The sequence below is a fragment of the Balearica regulorum genome, chromosome 1 (assembly GCF_011004875.1).
Source record: "Balearica regulorum gibbericeps isolate bBalReg1 chromosome 1, bBalReg1.pri, whole genome shotgun sequence".
In the NCBI taxonomy this organism is placed as follows: Eukaryota; Metazoa; Chordata; class Aves; order Gruiformes; family Gruidae; genus Balearica; species Balearica regulorum.
This window is the reverse complement of record NC_046184.1, coordinates 192,137,200-192,161,571: the sequence shown is the minus strand read 5'-3', so window position 1 is coordinate 192,161,571 and position 24,372 is coordinate 192,137,200. Positions and strand designations below refer to the sequence as shown.

Sequence of the window (24,372 nt, the reverse complement as noted above, 5' to 3'; positions counted from 1 at the left end):
CAGGCTGGATGGGGCTTTGGGCAACCTGATCTAGTAGAGGGTGTCCCTGCCCATGGCAGGGGGGTTGGACTAGATGATTTTTGAGGTCCCTTCCAACCCAAACCATTCTATGATTCTATGATTGTGAAAAAAACAACGGGTATAGTTTCTCAGCTACTCAGAAGTAATTCTGTTGCACGAGCAGCAAGCGAAATGCAATAGCTCTACAGCTTTTTGGGAACAGAAGCACTGCTTTCAAAGTTTGAAACAAGGGTTATGTATTATCATTACTTTAACATAACATAAATTGGTATTGCCATCCAAAAGTCAGCCCTGAAATTTTGTGAATTTTAGTCCTAAGGTGGTAGTTTGTGACACTGGAATGGGCCAATCTAATGCCTTACTGATACTGCAGCAGCAGGGTCACTAATCCAGGAGGATCTGGGGGTAGGACAGTAGGATGGAGACTGAGAAGCTTGACTGTAAGAAGAAAAGGTCATTTTAATGTCCTTTGTCTGATATATAGGGCAGGAGGTGATTTTTGACAGTCTTGAGTTATAATTGATGCTAGCATCTAATCAGTGAGTTATCACTTGAGGTGTAGATTGAACTCAAAATTGTCTGAAATACAAGAAGCAAATTTAGAAGAGTGCTGCACTGTAACTGCATTTAAATTTAGCTGCTCATTTTGCCTTCAGGATTTACGGAATGCTCCCTTTTTAAGGTACATATTGAGAACACATTCCATACCAAACCAGTAATTTAAGTAATGCCTTGGACCTAGGTTAGCATTCATAACTCAGTGCACCAAATCTTAACAGCCAGGGTATTAACCAGTAACCATTTTTCTTGTTACCATTTTTTGTGAAGAACTGTTTCAAGATGACCTTAACCAGCCTAGTGAATAGTTCCCCAACCAGAAGGCATATTCGGAGAGCTCAGAAAGAGCCCTGGAATCACAAGGAAGTCTGAGAACAGAGAGCACTGGTAACAGAGGGCTGTATCCCGGCCATGGTGTACTCTCTCTGCCCCAGGAGGCTTTTCTTTGACCTCCTCTCCAGGATACTTTCAGTTCACAGCCTCAACTCAGGGATTACTAGGTGTCCTAACTAGGTAAGCTCTCAGAAACTAGGTCACAGTGCACATCAGGATGAGCCCAGACCACACTGGCTGGGTTGGCACAGGACAGCAGGTCTAACTGGGTGCTTCAGCAGATCGTTTGGGAGCTGGAGTGGGAGAAGAGCAAAAGTATCTTGTGGGCTGACGTCTTGTGTGAGTATGTAAAACTTCACACCACCAATATTTTTAAGAATGACGGCAGTAACATAGTGACACTTGCAACACATGGGAATTTTGCTCCTTTATTCCAAATAAATCGGTTACAATTAGATATATGGATACCTACAAAGGGACTTTCATTGTTTTAAGGCTTTTAATGTTATCTTTGAGATTAAAAGTTTTAGTAAGAAAAGTTAGGAAACTTGGTCACAACACAATATGGTTTGAAAAAAATGTCATACTTAAATACATATATTTGGATTATGTGAAGGCAATAAACAGCTGGAGTTGCTTAAAAGCAATGTAGACCAGTTGCTGAAGACAAGCATTTGGATTATGACATAAATTAATTTTTACAAAGAAGTAGTTATTTCTGTAGCACCAGTAACTAGGGTATGATGACTGGCTGTGTGGACAAGGGGAAACAGGTGGATGCTGTATATTTTGAGTTTACCAAGGACTTTGATAGTCTCCTATAGTACCTTTACAGGCAAATTGGTGAGATACAGATTGGATAAGTGGGAAACAAGGTCAGTGGAAAATTGGCTGGGCCATCAGGCTTAAAGTGTGGCAATCAGCAGTATGACTGCTTGACTCTGGGATCAGTACCGGAGCCGATACCCTTAATTCTTTATTAACAACCTGGCAGACTGAACGCACTCTCGGCAAGTTTGCCAATGATGATGAATCGAGCAGAGCAGTTGCTACACGAGAGGAGGGCAGGGCTGCCATTCAGAGGGGGCTGGACAGCCTGGAGAAACAGGCTGCTGAGAGGAACCTAAGGAAGTTCAACAAAAAGCAAATGCAAAGTCACACATTTGGGATGGGAAAAGCCCGTGCATCACTGGAGGCTGGGGTAGTAACTGGAGTGCAACCTCGCAGGAAAAGACACAGGGGTCCCTGGTGAAGAAGCAGACCATGAGGCAGCAATGCACCTTGCAGCAAACCAGACCAATGGCCTCCTGGGCCGTGTTAGCAAGAGCACGGGCAGGAGGTTGAGGGAGGTCGTTCTCAGCACTTGTGGGACCACCTGCTGTAGTCCTTAGCTTTGGGCTCCCAAACAAATCCCAAGGCCCTGCCAAGCTGGTCAGGGGCTGGCGCACATGACCTGTGTTCAGCTTAGAGAAGAGAAGGCATAAGGAGATCTTAGTGCTGTCAACAGCTACGTAAGAGGAAGGTGTAGAGAAGATGTAGAGAAGACAGAGAAGCCAGACGTTTCTCCAGTGTGCACTAGGAAGGATAACCAACAAAGTACCTGAGTCCACATAAAAAAGCAAAACTGGCCCAGTATAAGGGAGAAATATTTTTACCTTTACTGGAGTCAAACTTGGCAAAGGTTGCCCAGAGAGGTTGCAAAGTCTCCATCCTTGGAGATAATCAAAGCATGAGCAGAATTGGCACAGAATACTGTGCTCCAGCTGGACCTGTTTTGAGAAGGGTGGACTACAGACCTCTGTAGTCCAGGACCTCTGGGGGTCCCTTCCAACCTACACCATTCTATGGTGGGCTGGTCAGCATTGTTTTAGTGGAATGTAGTTTTACCAATTCCTTTTTAAAGGATTACAGATTCAGTTTGTCAGAGAATATTAAGAGATAGGCTATCCCAAAGTGGTTTTAAATCAGCATTAAACCAACCAACCCTTGGAATCTAGAGGAATCCATTCAAATGAAGGGCTTTAGACTTGAGGCAAGATCAGTGGTTCATACCTACAGAATGGTGGAGATGCCAGAGATGGCAGTAGCTTATGACTTAGAGGTCATTAAAAGTAATCTTCTTAAGATTTGAGACCAACATTATAGCAGAAAAGACTTTGAATAATTTAATTTGGAAATAGCAATGCATTATGAAATCGGGTAGCAGTTTACTCAGTAAACAGCATTAGTAAGACTATTTCTAGGAGTGTCAGACATCCAAGGATGTTCAGTGTTCCAAGGAGAACCAACCAAGCTGGGAACAGAAAAGGAACCTAGGATATAAGGCTTAGGGAGCTCAATGTATATAGCCTATAAAAGGGAGAGATGAGATAAGGCAGTAAGTATGTGAAGTAAGTGGTAGAGGAACTCTGGAGAATCCTATGGATTTGCTGCCCAGGGCCCAAGTAGCGACAGCCGAAGCAGGGCAAGTTAAACAGCATATTTTCAGCAGTGTGAATTAACTAAACTTCAGAACAGCGGAAAAAGGAAAGTCATGGATGTATCACATTAAAAACTGTAAAATGGGGTAGGCATTATTTTTTAAAAAACTTTAATCAGCTTTGAGACAAATTTGAAAGACTAACTGAAGAGAACAGTGGATTGAACAGTACAACAATGCTTGCCTGATACCAGTGGCATTTACCTTTTTTTCCCCTCAATTTGTTACAACTTTGTCTCTTGAAGACTGTAAGACTTGGATCTTAACCGTTTTAATACAACTTGTTGTTCTGATGGTTTATAGATTAAACCAAAGGGCATGAGCTATATGCAAATCCAAAATGGGAGGGAGAAGGAAGACAGAAATACATACATCACTATTGTTCCTAACAACAAAAATGCTTTTGCTAGTGTGAAGTCTTTAGTAGCCTTAAATTGGTTACACTTGCTGGCAAGTAACAGCCTGTAGTAACAGAAATTGCTGGACCTTTTTAGTTTCTAGTATTTTAAGCTCTAATTGATGAGCTTGTTTCTACCATAGACATATTCCAATGCTGTTCTTTTATTACTTCAGAAGTGCAAGTCTTTCCACTCACTGATCCGTACAATAGCTTCACATCATAAAAAGGCCAAGCACAGATTAACCAATTTTAATTTCATCTTTATTTCCATAAATCAAAGTTACACTTCAGTGGTTAGATCCTTTGTTTCACATTTCTCACCGTAAATACACACCTACAGTAGCTACCACAAAATGTGCACCTATTACCATTCTAACAGACATTAGTTGTTACTGTATTTTTTCAATCTGATGCAAATATAATTTCCTAACAACAATTTATAGTTATTTTCTCCATTTACATGAAATTGATTTAAGTTGTAAGTTGATGGTGTTCTGTTTGCTGCAGGTCCCACCAATATCAGAATGTGTAGCAGCTTTAAAACTCAGTAATAAACTGTTAAATAAGTAGCAGTGTAAAAGCATCTCAGAGGTTCTCCATATGGAGTTATTTCCCAGTGCACTAGGAATAAGATGAAAAACCTACACAGTAGCATCTATTCTATTCCACACACATCTCTCCATTAAAAGGGCTTGTCTTCATACCCTTTAAAGATGTACCTTGTGCAACTATGAATTTAATGGAATAAAGATGCTGACAGTTAGAACTACTTGTTAAAGCAAATACATGATGTCTTCCATTAGGAGGCCATGATATATATACTGAATTTTTCTGGATTGGCTGAAAAGTGCAGAATGCATAGAAGTTCCTAGTGTCCTCTACAGAACATTTTTTACAGAAAAATAATTTATGCAAAAACATACTTATCCTCTCTACATAAAAATCTCAATTTCAAAGAATCTTTGTATATTCCTTATGGAGTCAACAGGAGAATACATTTCTCTAGAGTTGCAAATACCCTCTTTTAGAAGAAATACTTGGTGTCTTTGGTTTGCTTATATGCTGGATGGGAAAAAAAAATTAGTTTTTAAGAGAATAAATACCTAATTACCTGAGGTTCATCTTTCATTTCTTCTAACATGAACTTTGGGTAAGATTAGCTGTTTGGTAGCTGAAAAGGGAAACTCTCTACAAAACAATGAAACACAAAGCTTATTTTAGTAGCGCACATGAAATAAGACAAGGCTGGTTTAGTAAAGCTAACTCTTAAGGTTAGTTAAAAAACAAAACTAGTAATCCTATTTGTTCCAGAATTAGTAATCCTATTTGTCCTGTATCACCTCTTTCTTTACAAATATAAAGTATTACAAAAATATTCATAATAGTATTTCTACATAAATCCATTATTCCATATTATATTCTGAAAAAGTGCTTACAGGGGCAAGTTTATTAACTGCAAACTCCTATCCTTGCAGTTGTTAAAAACCCTGATCTAGTTGTTTAAAACCCTTGTTCAATACAGAACAAGGAGTAAAAACAACTTTCATTCTTCCTTCTATGAACACCCTCCCTATTTTTACATTTTCATGTCAAATTAAGTAACAGGTGCTTGAAAAGTACAGTGTGATTTCTGTTAAATCGCAGATGAGCAATGTAGTTACTTCTAAATAGGAAGTTTCATCTCTAATGTAAGGCTTTGAGAAATATTTCACTGATTTCATTTTTTATCTTTCTTCTCATTATCCAATACTTTATATTCATCCAGCACAGCATGGCCGGTTTCCTTTGCAGTTCTCTTTACAACAGCTTTGAGACCAATATTGTCGATGTTAAATGCTGTCACACCAACATTGATTGCAGAATTCATAGCGTTGTCTGTAGCATGGCCAGCATCATCTCCATACCTTAAGAAAGAGCAGTTTTATAGGTATGTATACTTGTACTGTTCTCTTCACTAGAATTCTTTTGAAAGTAAAAATTAAGCATTACCAAGAACAAATAATAAGCACATAGCCTGAACGTCTAAAGAATAAAATTAGAAATTACCAAGCCATTTGAGTAAGGGCTGCTCCTCTATCAGATGGATTACTCTTTAAAGAGATACCAATATGCTTCTGCCCTTTTTCCTCAAAAAAACCTTCCAGTCTTTCTCCCTCCTTTCCCCTCTAGTTTTGAAGAGAAGAGCAGAAGCTTATCTATAGAACCATAAGAAGAAGGGGGATGGTCGTTGTGTGCAATAACACCTAAGTACTTTTTCATCTAAGTTCTCAGGTAAAACTCTTAGTAGCCTCTACTCCCCCAGATAAGTCCTCACAGCTAGACCCTTGCATCTGCTAAACCTTCTCAGTCGTTATCATGGGTGGCGGCACTGAGGAGGAGGAAGGGCAAACACTGTCCTGCCTTCTCGCCTGTTACAGAAAAAGGGACTGGAATCATCTCAGGTTTTTTTTTTTTTTCTTCCTCAGTTGGTACCACCACTGCCAGAACCGTGCTTGGTTAGTACTCATCCTATATCACCTTTCCTCTGTCTACATGGCATAATATGATACTATGTCTGGTGTAACAGCAACACACCAGCATGTTAGTTCAAAGTCCCAAAAGTAGACTCACTGAGGTAGTGCATCACTGCGCTCAAGCAAATTAACCCAGACAGTCTCTGCTCAAGCAAATTAACCCAGACAGTCTAAAGGGTCTCCTGGGTACAGAGAATTGCTGATACAGCTATGATCATATGCTGGAGGTGGCAAGGTCCCTACAAAAAAAATCCATTATGCAGTGAAAACTTATCTGAAGTAACCTGGAATCAATACAGTGGCAAAGGGGAAGAGGCGGCAGGGAGGAAAAGTTACACAAAACCCCAAAAGGCTCAGAGCTATCTTGAAGATTTCTTAAAAATTACCAGGAGATAAAAATTTGTGGTCTCTCCACTGGGCTGTGGGTCTAGCTTCTTTATGTTTTAGGGGGCAAGTCAGCAGTCTCATATTAATTAGTTATGTGTGAAGAAGGGTACACAACTACACCAGTAGAGAGCATACTGAAGGAGGACAAGAATATAGTGAGAGCAGTAACTCCAGCTGTTCCAGGCAGCCAGCCATTTCCCCAGAGAGCACTGTCATCAGACAAACCAGGCCAAAGGGAAGTATTTCTGGCAGCACCAGAATCCCAGCAGTTCGCCAAGTTACTTTTCCCCTGTGCTTCTTATGCCCAGATTCTTTGAGGACCTCAAAATATGGCTAGAGAGAAGCACACAATATCAAAGAATCCAGAAATCTATTGCATTTTCAGTACAGCAGCCATGGCATAATGGCTGGAACAAAGAATGAATAAAAAGAATTAGTAATTAGTGCTTTTGTTTTGTTTTGAATTCTCTGATAGAGCAACAGCCTTGAATCACTAACATCTGATTTGCAGATCACAATTAATCTCACAGCAAAACTGCAGTATTTGTCAATTTGATTAATTATTTTCACCTTAGGAACATCATAAGCCAGTTTTATATAACGTCTGTAAAATGGGTAACCTCACTTAAAGTAAGACTGTAGCTAATCCAATACAGTTAGACTATTTCTTAATATTTGATAATTGATTTTTCAGTTTGCCTACCTCAGCCACATCATTCGTAACTTTTTTTTTTTTTTTTAAGGAAAAGGTTGGGCAGATGTAGATACTGCAGTTATTTATAGTATTGTAAAAAAACCCACCAAGGTAATAGCATGGTACTTTGGCAGAACTATTATTTCTGAAGCTATGTTTTCCTCCAATTCTGATCAACATACACATATGATGAGTATCTCTTTATAATTCCATCCACAAAGGTACTGCAGCTAAATTTTAGCTGAGTTTTCTGCTGATTTAGAGACACTGTGATGATGCTCCTTTAGCTTTGTTTCCATTAAGTGGAATTTAGCTCATTCACTGAAGTATTTTGAGTTGCAGAAATCTTTGTCACTGAAGCAAAAAAAAGCTTCCAGAGAGATATGTAGAATTTTAATTTATATAGATAGATTCTAAAGATCAAATATTTTCAATTGTATTGTAATTAACTGCAACATTTAATTACTTATCGTTTTTCACTCTTAGTGGCTGTTGACTGCTGATCTCCATATTTCCTATACAAAAAATAGTAATGTGAATTTATGTGAAACGAGTGCCAGTACAATACCTCCTGACATTCCTACTGAAAACAAACATTAACAATAAAGCACCACTGACTAGAACTTCACTATTTAGCCTCCTATTTGAAATGCATCACAACGCAACCCTGAATGCCGATCCACTTTGTACTGTATGCTGATGATTCCCTTGTTACTTTCTGCTAGTAGCCTGTGTGCACTTTCAGCAATCCTTTTTAACATCTCTTTTGCTACACTTACCCATTCCATTATTCCACTTAACCTACATGCTTTTGCTTACTCTTCACTTTCTATTATACCTACTGCACTTTCTTTTTTTTTTTTTTTTTGAGGGCTGCACTTCATAAGTTTTGCAGCTAATTCAATATATTCCCTTATTCTGCGCAGCATCTCCCAGTATATACACTCATGTATGGGATTTGCACAGCAAGGTTTTGGTAGCGGCAGGGCTACAGGGGTGGCTTGAACTGACCACAACCCCCATTCCCCATCCTGCATCACACGGGAGTAGGAGGTAGAGGTAAATCAGGAGTAAAGTTGAGCCTGGGAAGAAGGGAGGGGTGTGGGGAAGGTGTTTTAAGATTTGGTTTTATTTCTCATTATCCTCCTCTGATTCGATTGGTAATAAATTAAATTAGTTTTCCTGAGTTGAGTCTGTTTTGCCTGTGATGGTAATTGGTGAGTGATCGCTCCCTGTCCTTACCTTGACCCGCGAGCCTTTTGTTATATTTTCTCTCCCCTGTCCAGCTGAGCATCGACAGTAACAGAGCGGCTTTGGTGGGCACCTGGCCTCCAGCCACAACAACTCTGTTCATCTTAATCCCAAATGTTATATGCTCTTCCCCCATTATCTTTTTCTAATAACATCTGTATTTTGCAAGTTGAGTCTATGCTATTATTCCTATTTTATGCCTTAGATTTCCTTACACAATTTTGTTTTTTGTATCTCCTCACTTTACTCAGACCTGCTGATACATGAAGTTCTTCCATTTTTCTTAAATTTAGCTAAGTTTACATAAATTCAGGATCAGAGCTGTGAGGTTTAAAGTAGTAACTTTCTTCATAAAGACATTATACTGTAGAGCGAAGATATAAATCTGAACATTATTTGTAACATAGCCTGAAGCTGAAGAATACTTCTAGAAGAGAGCTAAAAAATACTTACCACAATCATTTACTCATTTCATATTTTTTACTTACAGGAGATGCTCATTACTATGCACTTAGCAGCTTATCATTTGCTGCATAATTAGAGCAAAGCACATATTTCAGTTAGCTTCCTTGCACTTTCATAAGCTTTTTTTTGCCAGTATTCAAACACAATGACAGTATGTTGTAGAAGACAAAAGCAATAAAAACGTAACTTACTTGTATTTGACAGTTTTCACAGTCTCAGTTGAAACACTTTTAGCAATGCACTTAGCTGCACTTTCTAAACCTTGCCACACTGTTGAAAACCCTGTAAAAACGAACAGCTTATTTGAGTTCACAGCATTGAAAAATATGCAATTAAAAAAAAGCATAAGGAATTTTTATTACCTTGAATTCCACTTGCTGCTACCACCAGAGCACCATCAAAAGTGGATTTGCCATCTTTATCTTTCTTAAGGGATTCCGGAACTAATTTGCTGCTGTGCTTCTTCACGTGTGGAGCCAGCTCCCTTCCAACACAGCTTGCTATAGAACACACTCCCTCAACTACCATAAGACAACAGTATGCACATTATTCAGCAAGAACATAGAACATCTTTCTCTAAAAGTCCTTACATGTAATCAAAAGCTTCAGTGAAATCGTAAGTGTTGTTTCTATTTAAATATGCTTATTTGAAAGACAGACTTTAATCCACGCTTAAGTACCCAGCTGATAGAGAAGCAACCTTATTTTTCAGATTCTGCTCAGCTCCAATTCCTAAGAAACAAGTAAGGTTGGTCTTACAGCTAAAAAGCACTTTAAAAGAAATACATACACATCACATACTCTAATTTCAAGATACTGTATCCACTGTTTTATTATCCCCAACTTGCAGATAGCGAACAAGCTGTGTTTCTTTCCTGACCTGTCTTCTGGAGAAGTCTTTCTTACAATTATTTCAGCTCTTCAAAGTAGTTTTATAACATCCAGCACAGTTTTCTTTTAAACTTGGATGAGTTGCTAGACACTAAATATAAACATTAATGCAAATAAATAACAGAATGAAGTCACTGAGAGCTGCTAGGGTTACCAAGCACCTCTGAACACCAAGCCATTTCTATCTGTGAGTTTATACGTAGTCTAATAGACTTGTTTCAGGTGTGAATATTTAAAACCATGCAGACACACATTCTCTGGTGGTACAATACGTATGCTAGTAACCAGTGACACTACAGCTTTTAAAATATGTGGTTATCAACTTAAGAAGAGAGAGAGAGAGATCATTTCGAGTTAACATTCTAAAACTGAGAAAAACATGCCAGTCTTAAGGCTGTACAGACTATTCTTTTAGGAAAGAAAAAGATGCCTCAAGGCCATATAATAAATATTAGTCCTAAAGCATGTCTCTTGCAGGAGATAACTAGGCACAAACTACTGATCACTGGATTTCATCAGGTCAGTCCTTCCTCTAGTTCATTGCCTACAGAAACCAGCTCTCATTTTACAGAATATTTATTATTTAAGGCCAAAATATAATATACTATGAGATGGAAATTTTTACCTAAGAATTGGCTGACTTTCACAGCTCCTCCGGTAGCCTGTTTTGCTACTTGAAGCCCCTTTGCTACAGTTGGGTTGACTTCCAGAGGTTTTTCTTCTGGTTGAATGTGTTCTCGCAGTTTAGAAGCTCCTTTGTGGATAGCTTTACCAGTATATTCTGCTCCTTTTATTAGGCCCCAGCTTACCCAAGATGCACCTTCAAGGCAAAAACCGTGTTTCTTAGAATGGACAATTTTATAGACTATGATTCCTACAGCTTTCCCTCCTCTGCAACAGTGGCTTTAGAAACATTCCTGATTACACACTTGCAATTATACTCTTCCCTGAATGGGCCAGCATGAATTCCTGCAGTGATTTCTGCTCCTACACCACTCACATTTTTTGAAGTCCCTTTATTTAATAGAGCCAGCCCTCATCCAAATGTCAGCTTAATACAGTGTCCTGGTTTCAGCTGAGAGGGTTAATTTTCTTCATAGAAGCTAGTATGAGGCTATGTTTTGGATTTGTGCTGGAAGCAGCGTTGATAATAAAGAGATGTTTTTGTTATATTGTTGAGCAGTGCTTACACAGAGCCAAGGCCTCTTCTGCTTTTTGCACTGCCCTGCCAGCGGGATGGCTGGGGGTGCACAAGAAGTTGGGAGGAGACACAGACAGGACAGGTGACCCCAACTGACCAAAGGGATATATATACCACATGATGTCATGCTCAGTTTATAAGGAGCTTGGGGGAAGACGAAGAGGGGGGAGGAAAGGGCAGCGTTCAGAGTGATGCCGTTTGTCTTCCCAAGTAACCATGATGCGTGACAGAGCCCTGCTTCCCTGGAGATGGCTGAACACCTGCCTGCCCATGGGCAATGGTGAATAAATTCCTTGTTTTGCTTTGCTTGCATGCACAGCTTTTGCTTTACCTATTAAACTGTCTTTATCTCAACCCACGAGTTTTCTCACTTCCCGATGGGGGGAGTGAGTGAGCAGCTGCCAACAGGGGTAAAACCTCAATGTACAGAGATTTTTTTTTAATAGATATCTAATCTCCAGCTGGGTCAGAAGTGATAGAACTGCAAATCTCAATGCTATTAACATTCTGAAAAGGTACAACCCAACCCTCTAACCCTCCCAGCAGATTCATATTTATTGCAATCAGCTGGTGGTCATTAGTATATTCCAAAGGTTCTCAGAGGAAAAAAAAATGTTTATCTGCAGAAATCACAATAGACACCTGCTTTAATGTAACTGCTCATACAGGAATAAAATTATTCTCTCACAGCAGTTTAAGTCACAAGGGGTTATATCCTAACATACAGTCAGATGAGAAGCCTAACTCATTTGCAATGAACAAGACTGTTGGTAATGGATTTAAATTCTGCACTGTCTTTATAGAGCCCATCAAAGTATCCTTTAGACGATCACCCCACCTTCTATGATGGGGTTACAGCATCGGTGGAGAAGGGAAGGGCAACTGATGTCATCTACCTGGACTTGTGCAAGGCATGTGACACTGTCCCGCACAACATCCTTGTCTCTAAATCGGAGAGACATGGATTTGATGGATGGACCACGCGGTCAATAAGGAATTGGCTGGATGGTCGCACTCAAAGAGTTGTGGTCAACGGCTCAATGTCCAAGTGGAGAACAGTGACGAGTGGCGTTCCTCAGGGGTCGGTACTGGGACCAGCACTGTTTAACATCTTTGTCAGTGACATGGACAGTGGGATCGAGTGCACCCTCAGCAAGTTTGCTGACGACACCAAGCTGTGTGGTGTGGTCGACACGCTGGAGGGAAGGGATGCCATCCAGAGGGACCTTGACAGGCTTGAGAGGGGGGCCGTGCGAACCACATGAAGTTCAACAAGGCCAAGTGCAAGGTCCTGCACGTGGGTTGGCGCAATCCCAAGCACGACTATAGGCTGGGCGAGGAATGGACTGAAAGCAGCCCCAAGGAGAAGGACTTGGGGGTATTGATTGATGAGAAGCACAACATGAGCCAGCAGCGTGAGCGTGCAGCCCAGAAAGCCAACTGCATCCTGGGCTGCATCAAAAGAAGTGTGACCAGCAGGTCGAGGGAGGTGATTCTACCCCTCTACTCAGCTCTTGTGAGACCCCACCTGGAGTACTGCTCTGGGGGCCCCAGTACAGGAGAGACATGGAGTTGTTGGAATGAGTCCAGAGGAGGCCACGAAGCTGATCAGAGGGCTGGAGCACCTCTCCTATGGGGACAGGCTGAGAGAGTTGGAATTGTTCAGCCTGGAGAAGAGAAGGCTCCGGGGAGACCTAATTGCAGCTTACCAGTACCTGAAGGGTCCTACAGGAAAGATGGTGAGGGACTGTTTATCAGGGAGTGTAGTGACAGGACAAGGGGTAATGGGTTTAAGCTGAAGGAGGGTCAATTTAGATTAGATGTTAGAAAGAAATTCTTTACTGTGAGGGCGGTGAGACACTGGAACAGGTTGCCCAGAGAGGTTGTGGATGCTCCATCCCTGGAAGTGTTTAAGAGCAGGTTGGATGGGGCTTTGGGCAACATGGTCTAGTGGAGGGTGTTCCTGCCTATGGCAGGGGGTTGGAACTAGATGATCTTTAAGGTCCCTTCTAACCCAAACCATTCTATGATTCTATGATCATAGGTGGAATTGGTGAACAACTACTTCTGACCACTCAGCTTCTACCAGCACACATGCATTTAGGTGAAAATAACTGCTTAAGTGTTACTCACAGAGGTTTATACTCAACACAATCCTCTTATTACAACAGTACCTGACAAGATTCCATGGGCAACTTTCTCGCTCCATTCTGGCAACTCTTTCTGATTTTCTGCTCCTTCAGGTTGCGGTTGGATATGTACAGTCTGAGGCAAGTTAACTGCATCACTAGAGGCTTCTGAAGGCTAACAAGTGAAAGTAAACACCTGAGAATCAGCTTCACAGCATAGCATCAGAATTTCCATCTTAGATGTTTTAGATCATACAGATCCATTATCAGAAAGCGCTAATGCTGTGTATTCCTTGGGTAAATGTACAGAAATTCAATGGAAATTTGTGATTCAATTACTTTTGCACAGAAATGCTATGCATTTCAGAAAAGTTTATCAGACAGCTCAGCATTTTCCGTATACCATCTTCATCCAGTTACAATGAAAAGATTTGCACGGCAACACGGCCATATGGTTAAGTAACTAAGTGGAGGAAACTTACAGTACAAGTTAATTAGCAAAAAAGGTAAAAGATTTGTCCATCCATCATTTTTATCTTATCGGAGGGAAGTCAAGACTGTTGTTATTCAGAATGGGAACCACAGTCCAGCTGCACGAAAAGAATGCAGCTGTTCTGGTTGTTTTGCTTCTTATCCTTCTCTCCCAAATTGAAAAATAAAGGACATTATTCATTCTACGTGCTGTTGGTGCTTTTGCAGACTGGCACAGCCAAGGAACACATCAAGTTGTGTATGATACTGTTCCCAATTTAAAGTTGGATGGATAGGTTTGGTGTGATTTCATGTCAAACATGAGAGTTTTTGGAGTAGATATTAATGGTTCAAGCACAGCAACCACCAGTCTGGTTAGTGTTTCTAAAAAATTTAACATCACTTTACACAGTTCACAGACAACGCCTAATTAAAATTCAATTAGAGAAAGCAAAAAAAAATTGTAATAGATTTAGGTTTTGGTTAGGATTCTATTTTTAAGACTTTTCCAAAGTAAAAGTAAAAAAATAAACATTTCAATGATTGAAAACACTGCTAGTTAATGAGGGACAGTAAGAAAAACCTTTTTGTTTAGTCTAGAAGAGTCTTTATGAAAGCATTCATAAATGAAACCTATGAACCGATTAGAATACACAATATAGAATAATATTTGATATTGCATGGAATTCTTAGATTCCTCTGAAATATTTACTGGAAATAAAAATAGGGTATTGCACAAAGACATCGCTGCAGTAAAACAAAACAAAAATAACATTAATAGAAAAGAGTAGATTAAGTCTTGGAAAGTTGCTAAGTTAACAATGTATCACTGACTTATACTATATCATCAATTACTGCTTGACAGCAGGGTGAAACCTCATGTTTAAGAAATGTCTTTAGCATGTTACCAAAACACTTTCGGGATGAGGCAGGAGAAATGACCTTAATACACAGCTATAACTACAAAAAACAACAAAAAAAATCCCAATAAAAAAACCCCAAAGTGTACTCCAGATATAATTTAGTTACACCACAGTTTGGGTCACTATGTAGAAAAACATTCAACAGACTTTCAAGGACTTTGCTAAGGAGCAGAAATGGGTTCTCTAATAAGACAAGAGACTCTGTACTATAATTACATTAAATATACTTGTTAATTAGATCCTCATGAGTACTATATAGAACAGATACATTAAAGGGCCATCAGACTAGGCTTTGAAATATTTGTGTTCTATCACAAACTTTTTAAAACTCCAGAAATGTGCTACTGATTTGCAAAATGTGGTAGCCTGCAGTAATTGAACCAGCTCTTAACAAACAAAAACAAAATAAAAAAAACCCACAGGGCACAGCATACAGTGCTGCTTCCAACTAAGTCTGGAATCTCAGCAGTTCTAACATGTATTTCAGTGACTTTTTTTTTTTTTTTTTTAACTATAAAATTTTGGAATCACTGTCCTGGAATTTACCTGGACTTTGTGGCCAGACATCTGTTTAAATTTATCTTCAAAATGCGCTCTCTCAGTTGCTGGGAGCTCTGAAGATAACCCTACTCTCTCATGGGATCCTGGCACCTGTGACATTGTATCAGGGAACATTAACAAAAACATGGAATTTTAGGACAACAAGGAACTAATGAGATATCCAATTTGAACTACTTCTACACAGGAAAAATTACAGAAATTCTATCCAGTAAGTCCTGCACTGAAATATCACATAATTCTGTAGGACTTTTCCCTTTGAATTAAAAAGTAGTGGCCTCCTGTGCTACTGAAATTCCCTGCTGAACTCAACAGGGATTTATAACATAACAGAACTTTTCCCACATTGCATGCTGCAAACTGGTCCTTCATCATCACTGCATTCAAGTCTTGGTGATTCAACAAGATTTTATCTTTCATGAAAAGATATAATCTTGCTATGAGCTTTTAAGTAGTTATTGATTACCGTTCTTCCTGAACTGGTGCTCCAGTGCTCTTACAGTAATATTTTTCATCTTTTTTCCAGTCACTGTATCTTACTGCACCTTCATTAGACTATGGGATATTTTCTGTTTTCTCTATCTGTTAATATCTTTCTGCAATAAGACACCAGGTTTATCTATTTTGAGATACCATTTGGAGGCAGATTTTTGAGGCACGCAGTATTTTCACAGGTCTTCTCTGAAGCAGCTTACTATTTTTGAACTGTAAACACATTTGGGCCCAATATTCTGAGAATGGTATCATCAAGACTACACAGAGAGTAGTCTCACATGCAGAGGAAAAATGTGCTTTATCCTGAACAGAAAATTTCATTTTGGGTCTTATGTTCTCTTTTGGAAAATAGAGAAAATATTCAAAATGGTCTCCAATTCCTCTCTGTGCTACACTTTAGTATTTTAAAATTTCTGTCCTCCCATCTCACAGAGTGTACAGTTTCATTACTAGGTTGCTTCATCTTGGCTACTTTATTTCTCACTGGTGATCTTAGCAAGCAAGACACGGAACTTTGCAGTTTTACACAACTAAATGTAAACGGGAGAACGTACTGATCATTTCCACCTTTCCTTATTGGCTTAAAAAAGGCAGCACAGGAATTTACCTGGATTCGAAGGTCAGACATCTGTTTTAAGAGATCCTCAAAGAGCTCTCTGTCAGCTGCTGGAAGTTCTGAAGACAGCACTACTCCCACGTAGGACCCTGGTATCTGGGACATCGTGTCAGGGAACATGTAGACTCCAGTATTGCAGCACAGAACAGGAGACTGGTTACACATCAGAGGATACAACCAGTCACAAACCTAGAAAAGATAAATATATAAAGGAATTAAAGGATCTTTTTAAAAAGAAAGGCATGTAGAACGTACTGATAAGCACCACAAATTTGATTTTCCATAAAGTTTAGTAAGAAAAATAAAAAAGCCTTATGCCATCTTGCAAAAAAAAAAAAAAAAGTAAAAAAGAACCCCCAAACAAAAAAAACCCACCTCACTGTGGAAATACCACTCTTGATTAGTTCTGATAGTCTACTATAGAGAAAATACTAATTTTCACAGAACTATAATTCAGACTGGTAGCCTCTTAACTGAGGTCTAGTCTTGAGGCCTAGGTATAGAAGCAGATGAAACACATTGCCAAACAAGTCGGGCTTCACAGTGCCTGTAAGTTCCTGTAGCTCTCAGGACAGGTTTATATGATAGCATAAAAAGAATGTATGGCTGTTGCTGGCTGACTGTTGAACACTGCTAACACAGGTGGAGGTGAACCAGCAGACCCAAAACCAGAAGGGGTTTTTGTTTATTCCTCCAAATTTCTCCTTCGCTGATGAGAATTTCAACAACCAATCTTAGCAGCAACAATGAGATCCAAAGTCAGAAACCTGACCAGAGACACAACGTACATTACAGAACATGCCCCCATGAAGCAAGCACAGGCTAAAAAATTCAAATGCATCTTTGTTATTTGTAGTTCAGAATCTGGACTAACATGGGCCCTCAAATTCCAAATTATCAGTTGTGCTAACTGCAATACCTTATCACTGATTGAGACTGAAGCAAGTAGCGCACAAGCCCATTTTACACTGATGTGTTACAATGGGTTTATCAACATGTCTGTTCTATGTGAAGAAAGGGAAGTTAATTTTATTAAATGAAAAGGAATGTTAAACCAGCTCCTTTAGAAAATGGAATTCACCAGAACAGTCAGCACTTGAGAACCCTGGGAAGACACAGAGGCCATTTTCTCAGAAAAAGTCATAAAAGCATTTATTTGCAGAAAAACATTTTTCCAACAGATTTCTTATCCTTCATAGTGTCACATGCAGATTTAGGCTCAGAAGAGCAAGAACTTCAGTAGATTACTTTTTAAAGTTTTATGACAGTTTTTGAAATATAATTAAAAGAGAAAATTATTTTTCTCTTACCTGAAGAAATGCAGGTGGACGATTCTGGGCCATCCCACTATCTGTATCCAAGAACTTCACAATGCGTAGATATCCAGGATATGAAGGAGCACTAACCTGCCCATCAGGAGTCACAAAGAATATCTGTACTCCTTGGGGAATCAAGATCAGCTCATCTGCATCCACCCCTAGGTTTTCAAGGGGGGGTGGCTGAGTACACTTACTGTAGTAGTCCTCACCTACAGAAGAAAACTCCCCAGAGTCTGTGCCATAAGACACAGTAAAATGGCCATTGGTAGCTTGAGGAGTATAAGCAGGAGGTGCTTCATTTGCAGGTGGCTGACTCGGTACAAACAGTGACTTAGGGGCTGGGGGTCTTTCTGGCTTTTCTTTGGAAGGAATGGATGGGTACAACTTGGGCACCCCAGCAGGGGCATCCATTCCAGCAGGACCTGCTTGTACAGGTGGGGCATTTTGTTCTAGAATGCAGAGTCGAGTGCGAACATTTTGGAGAGTCTCCCTCATCTTCTGTTGCATTTGCCTGGCAGATTCCCACTGGGCCCCTACGCATGCAGGACCCTGCAATGGAATGCTAAGTCCTCGGAGCAAGTGGTCAAGTCCTTGCTTATAATAGTTTCTTGCCTCTTCCTTCTGACCTAGTTCATCTGTACTCAATCCTTTATTGATTAAAATAAAGGCTTTCTTGTACTCTTCATTGATGGCTTTAATATTTGCATCTTCTTGTGTAACCAGATCCTGTAGTTGTTCCATTACTGCAAATTGGAATAGATTAGTAAGGACATTCACAGATGAAGCCAAAATTCACCTTAGAATAAAATGTCTTCTAATTGGTTTCTAACAATGACTATACTTTGTGTATTAGCGAAAAGCTATCTAGTTGCTTGGTACAGTGTCTGATATGTTACGGTTATCTCCTATTAACCTTTGGATTTGGAATATATGATTCCAAGTTAGCAAGGAATTTAACTATCACATCTAGTTACATCACAGACAGATATTTCTTAAAAACTAAGCATCAGAAGAATATGGATATGACTGATATTAAAAGTTCCATCTTAAAAAGTATTAACATCAGTAGCAAATGATGGACTAAAAAAAATTACTAAAAATCTAACTTTACGTTTGATAATATTTTCCAAAAAATCTCTAGGGTATTAAAAAAAAAATCAGTTAACATTTTGTCTATTTAAATAAAGGCTGAACTTACAAACTCAGTACATTTTTATTCAAATTATTTTAGGGAAAGCAGTCAACAGACTTAAACAAACAGAACTGGGAAGAAATACTTCAAACAGTAAAAGCTATGCCTTACAAAATGAAAACAGGGAATTACTTATTTCTTTTACAGTGTTTATAAAGTAAGAAAGATGACTGGTGTTTTCCCTTTGCTCCCCAGGTGACAAAAACCTGAAGTACTGATATATATAAAGGTTGCAGGTTCTATTTCTATTTTGGAATGTATTCCTCATACAGCCTCTCATTTCAAAAATGTATTCCTCATTTCAAAAACTGAAGAGCAGAAAAGAATCAAATAGGTTTATTTGAACTTTAAAATGCATAAAACCCACTGTTTGAACTGAATGCAAGTCTTCAGTCTTGGCCAAATGCAGCAAATACAAATCATTCTTGGACTAAGATTGTGTTTACAACAAAAAATGTAAAAAAATTCCAGTGAGGTTTTTTGCTGACAGTGTTGAGAGGCATTGCCAATTCAGAAAAGTCAGAGTAAAGATCATGGACAACAAAAACAGGATACTATTTAAAAATGAAAGAGCATGGATTTTTAAGAAAAACAATGATTCTGTACTGTAAGCTGGATCAAAGAAAGGAGAAAAATCTAGAGACATCTGTCAATCATAATGATAGCAAACTACAGAAAACATGGGGATAAGTAAAATCCAAAGTGTGAAAAGAAAAATACTTCCATTACACGTACAGAAGCATTAATGCCACTGTACAAAGCACTGGTGAGACCTCACACAACATTGAGCCACAATCAAGAAAGCTGCAGCAGAGCAGGAAGCGGCATGCAGAAGGCTACTGAAATTCCCTGGTGAATCAATTACTTTTCCCTAGATACAGGTATATTTGGCTTACCTAGCCAATAAATCAAAGGCTAAAAGATTGGATTCATCTCTATAAATAAACTGGATGAAAAGAAGTAAGTACATCAGGAAAGAAGAAAAGAACTACTGAAATCCAAACTTTTATTAAAATCCTGAAATAGTACCTACATTTAAAGTTTATTTAATGTCTTTTCTTGTTTTAGTCTAACTATCAATAAAGTAAAAAAAAAATATATATATATATAAAATCTGGAAAATATCCTTCCTCTACTCCAACAAAAACAGAGAAACTTAAAAACTGCAGGTCATGAAATGATTTTAAAGAGGCAAAGATGAAATACTGTGCTCTACTCCTAGATCCATTACAATCAAAATGCAGATAGCACTTATGTGACTGATGCATCTGCAGTCACATAACAGAAGTTCCATGTAATCTGAAACACATCTGTATTTTTATGATGTGACAGAATTCGACTTCATGCACAAGCCAAGATGCACGACTTCAGTCCAACGACAGACACGTAACTAGGAATATGGCAGGGATGGCTTGAGAAGGCAGCCCATGTGGAGCCGATCAGCAGCGACCTGAGCCACGAGGCTCGCTGCCCATTACCCATAGGAGAAAAATGAATCTTGGTTCTGGAAGAGATTTTTCTGGTTGATTGCAGTCAATCGCTGCCAATAGGCTGGACATCTTTGATTTAAGCTGAACAACAACACTGGCATAAGAATAAATGTGTATTTAATAACCACCAAGGATATCAAGTTTAGAAGTTATACATGTGCTTCTGACCAGCACAATAGCAAGCAATTATAATGAAAGTAATCGGAAAGAACTCTAATGAGTTTGTGAATATAGCTGGATCCTTATATGAAAAATTATATGACATGGTTAAGTATATCTTATAATCTAGGAAAGCCGTTCTTGTGTTCCTACATCACTCATAAGATGTCCATTGGTTATTAAGTTTCCATATAATTAAAAAAAGACATTAACCATTTAACATATACTTAGTCAAATTATTTGCTAGCAAAAAACCTAGGGACTCCCAAACCACATCCTCTTCTGTCAACAACTGTACTTACTAATAAAAAAATCCATTTTTCCTTTTAAGAAGGGTATAAGATATAACTAATTTAACAGTAAAGAACTCTGATTTTAAAATTATTGTAGGCTTCCAAAACATAGAAAATGTTTAGAAGACTGAGAAAGACAGAGTTTAACCTAACATCACAGCTTACTTCTTTATGAGCACAATTTAGTGTTTTGACATTTTTAGTGCCTGTGAATCCAATTCTGTAACAAGTCCCTTCTTAAGGCTTTAAGTAAACAATTCACTTGTGTGAACACAACCGTAGTACCATAGTCTGCTTTGCCCCATTTTTTTAATTTTTTTTTTTTCTGGGGGAGGATAAGGTAGAGAGACTTTCCAGATTTAAAATAATTCTTTTGCTAGTGATTCTCAGTATACAACGAGAAGAGAGATCAAGCAAAACCCTAAAGTCATACATTTTAACCTAATAGTTAATTAATTTACTATTCACTGTATGCTCATCATACTGTCAATACTACTGTTCATGCTAAAGCTCAGCCTTTAAAAGGTCTGTAAGAAAACACAGATGTCAGCACGATCAGTGTATACAGAGCACTAGTGCACGGCCATGCACTGCAGAGCTACAAAAGCTGTCTCAGCAATTCAGAAGAGTGGGAGTGTTACAACTGATCTCTGATTGTTTGAAACATCCCAAGTCTGCAGTGTATGTACAGTATAGTTACTATCAAACTATGCATTTGGGTGGCAAAGCACTTGGAAAAGGAGGAAGAAATTCACAGTAGATTTTAAGTTTAACACAAGATCATTAAAAGTCAGCCTGAGAGCTGAATTGAATTCGTTCTTATTTGTTAAAATTAAAATTATTAAAATTAATACAAAATAATAGATATTATAAAGTAAATAAACCAAAATGGATTGCTCCGTCACAACACAAGAGAAGAAATACTCTGAAATGGAACATTTAAGTAGTAATTTGATCATATCCAAGGAAGATGCTCGGTCATTATTATTTGCAGTGTATGATCTTAATGTAGTATTTAAATGCCCTGCATGTTTTAGTATTTATCTGTAATCCATTTCTGTACAATGCAAAATCTTATATCCTCTGTTTTAAAGCTGAAATGAATTGCAAAGTGTATAATACTAAATAAGAGAATACTGCAAAAAAGAACCTGGGGTCCTACGGATGGTATAGATTGGCCCAGATCTGCACTACTTAGTGCTAGATAAGATTTAGAGGAACTTGTCTTGGAGAAAGCTGGTCCAAAACAGCGCTAAGAAAAGCGGTAACAGGCACTGTAGATAATCACAGATCAATCCAGTGCTTGAGCTCATTCCTTGGTCCTTTTTCATTTATCAGTTCAGATATACTCTGTCGTTTTAAGTGACCAAGGGAGGCTACAGTGCAACCAGAAAACTCGAGTTCAATCTGATATCACAAGCTAACATCTCAACTATGTGGCTGACCATCCTTCCTCTGCAGCAGCAAACCCTACTTAATTAAAAAATAATGTATATTAAAAACCCCAAACAGCTCAATGGTGGATATCACTGCCAGAAGGTAAACATGAAACTTAAAGCGTATTAAGAGGATTAAATATCCTGACTGACAGAGGTAGGGCGCTCTTTCCAACTCACTATTTTTGAAACCTGGGGGGTGTAGGGGAAAAAAAAGCAAAACCAGAACAAACCCCTTAATCCAAGAGTTCTTTCTATATGTCAATTGTTTTTCTATCAGCCACTGACTTCAAAGATGAAGAGGATGAAGAACTACCATGCAGATAGAATTGTTTGAGTCTTATTTCTGTAGGGAAAGAGCAATTAAGAAATCATTAGTAACTTTCAAGAATTTAGAGAACAAACTGAATTAATATAAATGTCATAAAGGATTTAAACTAATACAAGCCAGTTAGTAGCTGATAAATTTACCTTTTTTTGCTTTTAGTTTAAACTAGTTTGTTTATGGCCCTTAAATTTTTCATTAACTGGTGGCCTACTGTTACTTTCTAAGCACCTGAGGCTAGAAAATATAAAAAACTAGACAACAGTCAGTGATCTGATCTAACATGGTAATTAATTCTTACTCTCTTAAAATTACTTAAGTCTTCAGTAAACTCCCATCTTCTGACATTTCAACCTATACCATCTTCTCAGGCCAGTATCCCAACACCTACATTCACCCAGTGAGCGTGTCTAATTTCCCTCCTCTCAGTATTACTGCTGTCTCAAGCCTTTTTTTGTCCGAATAAATGGACTGAATTTCTGACTCCTTGGTCTGTACGTCCATCGCAGAGCTTTTAGGCTCTGAGTGCCTACTCGGCACTTCTCTAAAACAGGAAAGTGAAAAACCAGTAGGGCAGATAATTCCCTTCACCATGCAGCTGTCCGGCACTTGTGTTTTTCACAGTATTCAAGTACAAAGACATCGTCACTATCTACCATTCTGTGGCCAAAGATTCGAACAACATTACGGAAAATTTAGCGCTACATAAGATTGCTATTTAATACTTTTTCATCAGCAGTGTGCCTGCCAGTTTCTGATCACCGCCAACCCATTTTTCCGCATACAAACAACTCGAGCCCAAACTGACATGATTCTTTTCAAAAATACAAAATACAAGGAGCAGTTTTCCAAAGCACTTTGACGACCAACCTCTCAGTTCCTTAAGGAGACACTCAATAAAAATTATTAGCATGGCTACGTTAACCTGGCCTGGTGACACCGCACCCCGCCGCCCCGGCTCTCCCTGGCACCAGAGCTCGCGTTGGTGAGGGGGCACCTCCACCCCCCGCCCCAGCCCTACCACCGCTCGCCCGGCAGCGGAGGGGGATTCCCTGCTCCTTCGGAGTCGGCCTCTCGGCACCGCGGAGATGCGGGGCTCCACACCTGCCGGCCGGCCTCAGGCCTCTCCGCAGCGACAGGATACTCGCCACCCGAGCGCTGCCACCACCCACCAGGCCCTGCCCAGGCCCGTGTCCTGGCTCCCCGCCGCTCACCCATCTACCCCCCGCCCCGCGCTGACTGGAGGGCCGCCTTCGCTTCGGGACACCGCCCGCGAAAGCCCGGGGGCAGCCGAGGCGGCGGCAGCGGCCGCACTGTGGCGCCCACCCCGCCACCTCCCGCCTGCCTGCCCTGCCCTGCCCTGCCCTGCCCTGCCCCGCCCCGCCCCGGGAGAACAAGCCGCCTCACCGCAGCCCGTCGGGCCGGACCTGCCTGGAGAAACCGAGACCCCGTCAGCGCGGGAGCGTCCCACCCCGCAGCCGCGCGCACCGAGCCAAGCACCGCTCGCCGCTCGCCGCGCCCCGGCCCCGCCCACCTGCTCCACCCCCTCCCGGGTCAGGCGGCAGTGGGCGGGGTCTCCGGCACGCGGCTGTGACGCCACCGAAGGCGCGTTGCGGGGGTGCGCGCGGGGAAGGCCGGTGCTGAGGTGGAGGGGGCGGGGCCGGCGCTGAGGAGGCCGGCGGCTCCGGCGGCAGCGGGTCGGGGGTCAGCGGCTGTGCGGCGGGCTTTTCGGCGGGGGAGGGCTGGGAAGTGAGAGAGACCCTTGGCAGGGGC

General features: G+C 40.1%; 1 protein-coding gene across 4 annotated transcripts; it reads right to left on the bottom strand.

The window, feature by feature from the left end:
• Positions 1-4,030: 4,030 nt before the first annotated feature.
• SPART (spartin) lies at positions 4,031-24,038 on the bottom strand. 4 transcript variants are annotated; one of them, XR_012833350.1, is made up of 11 exons: positions 24,007-24,030; positions 22,508-22,620; positions 17,696-18,447; positions 16,377-16,574; positions 15,263-15,367; positions 13,368-13,497; positions 10,618-10,812; positions 9,464-9,622; positions 9,293-9,383; positions 5,838-7,098; positions 5,564-5,695 (listed from the first exon to the last, which is right to left on the bottom strand). XR_012833350.1 is itself a non-coding variant. In XM_075741979.1 (10 exons), the coding sequence occupies exons 3-10, from the start codon at positions 18,443-18,445 to the stop codon at positions 5,509-5,511; spliced, it is 1,815 nt and encodes a 604-aa protein (XP_075598094.1). In that variant the 5' UTR covers positions 18,446-18,447; positions 22,508-22,620; positions 24,007-24,030; the 3' UTR covers positions 4,031-5,508. The 4 variants fall into 4 exon arrangements, 3 of the variants coding, with proteins under 3 accessions (XP_075598094.1, XP_075598095.1, XP_075598096.1); XM_075741979.1 differs by lacking the exon at positions 5,838-7,098 and having other exon boundaries at positions 4,031-5,695; XM_075741980.1 differs by lacking the exons at positions 5,838-7,098; positions 22,508-22,620 and having other exon boundaries at positions 4,031-5,695; positions 24,007-24,038.
• Positions 24,039-24,372: the final 334 nt, after the last annotated feature.

What these genes read in the sequence shown, in the direction of transcription:
- SPART (XM_075741980.1), bottom strand. Translation starts at nt 18,445, where the DNA reads ATGGAACAACTACAGGATCTGGTTACACAAGAAGATGCAAATATTAAA. An exon ending in TGTCTGACCTTCGAATCCAG is followed by an intron (nt 15,368 to 16,376) that starts GTAAATTCCTGT and finishes ACAATGTCACAG; the next exon opens with GTGCCAGGATCCCATGAGAG. An exon ending in AGCAGCAAGTGGAATTCAAG is followed by an intron (nt 9,384 to 9,463) that starts GTAATAAAAATT and finishes TCGTTTTTACAG; the next exon opens with GGTTTTCAACAGTGTGGCAA.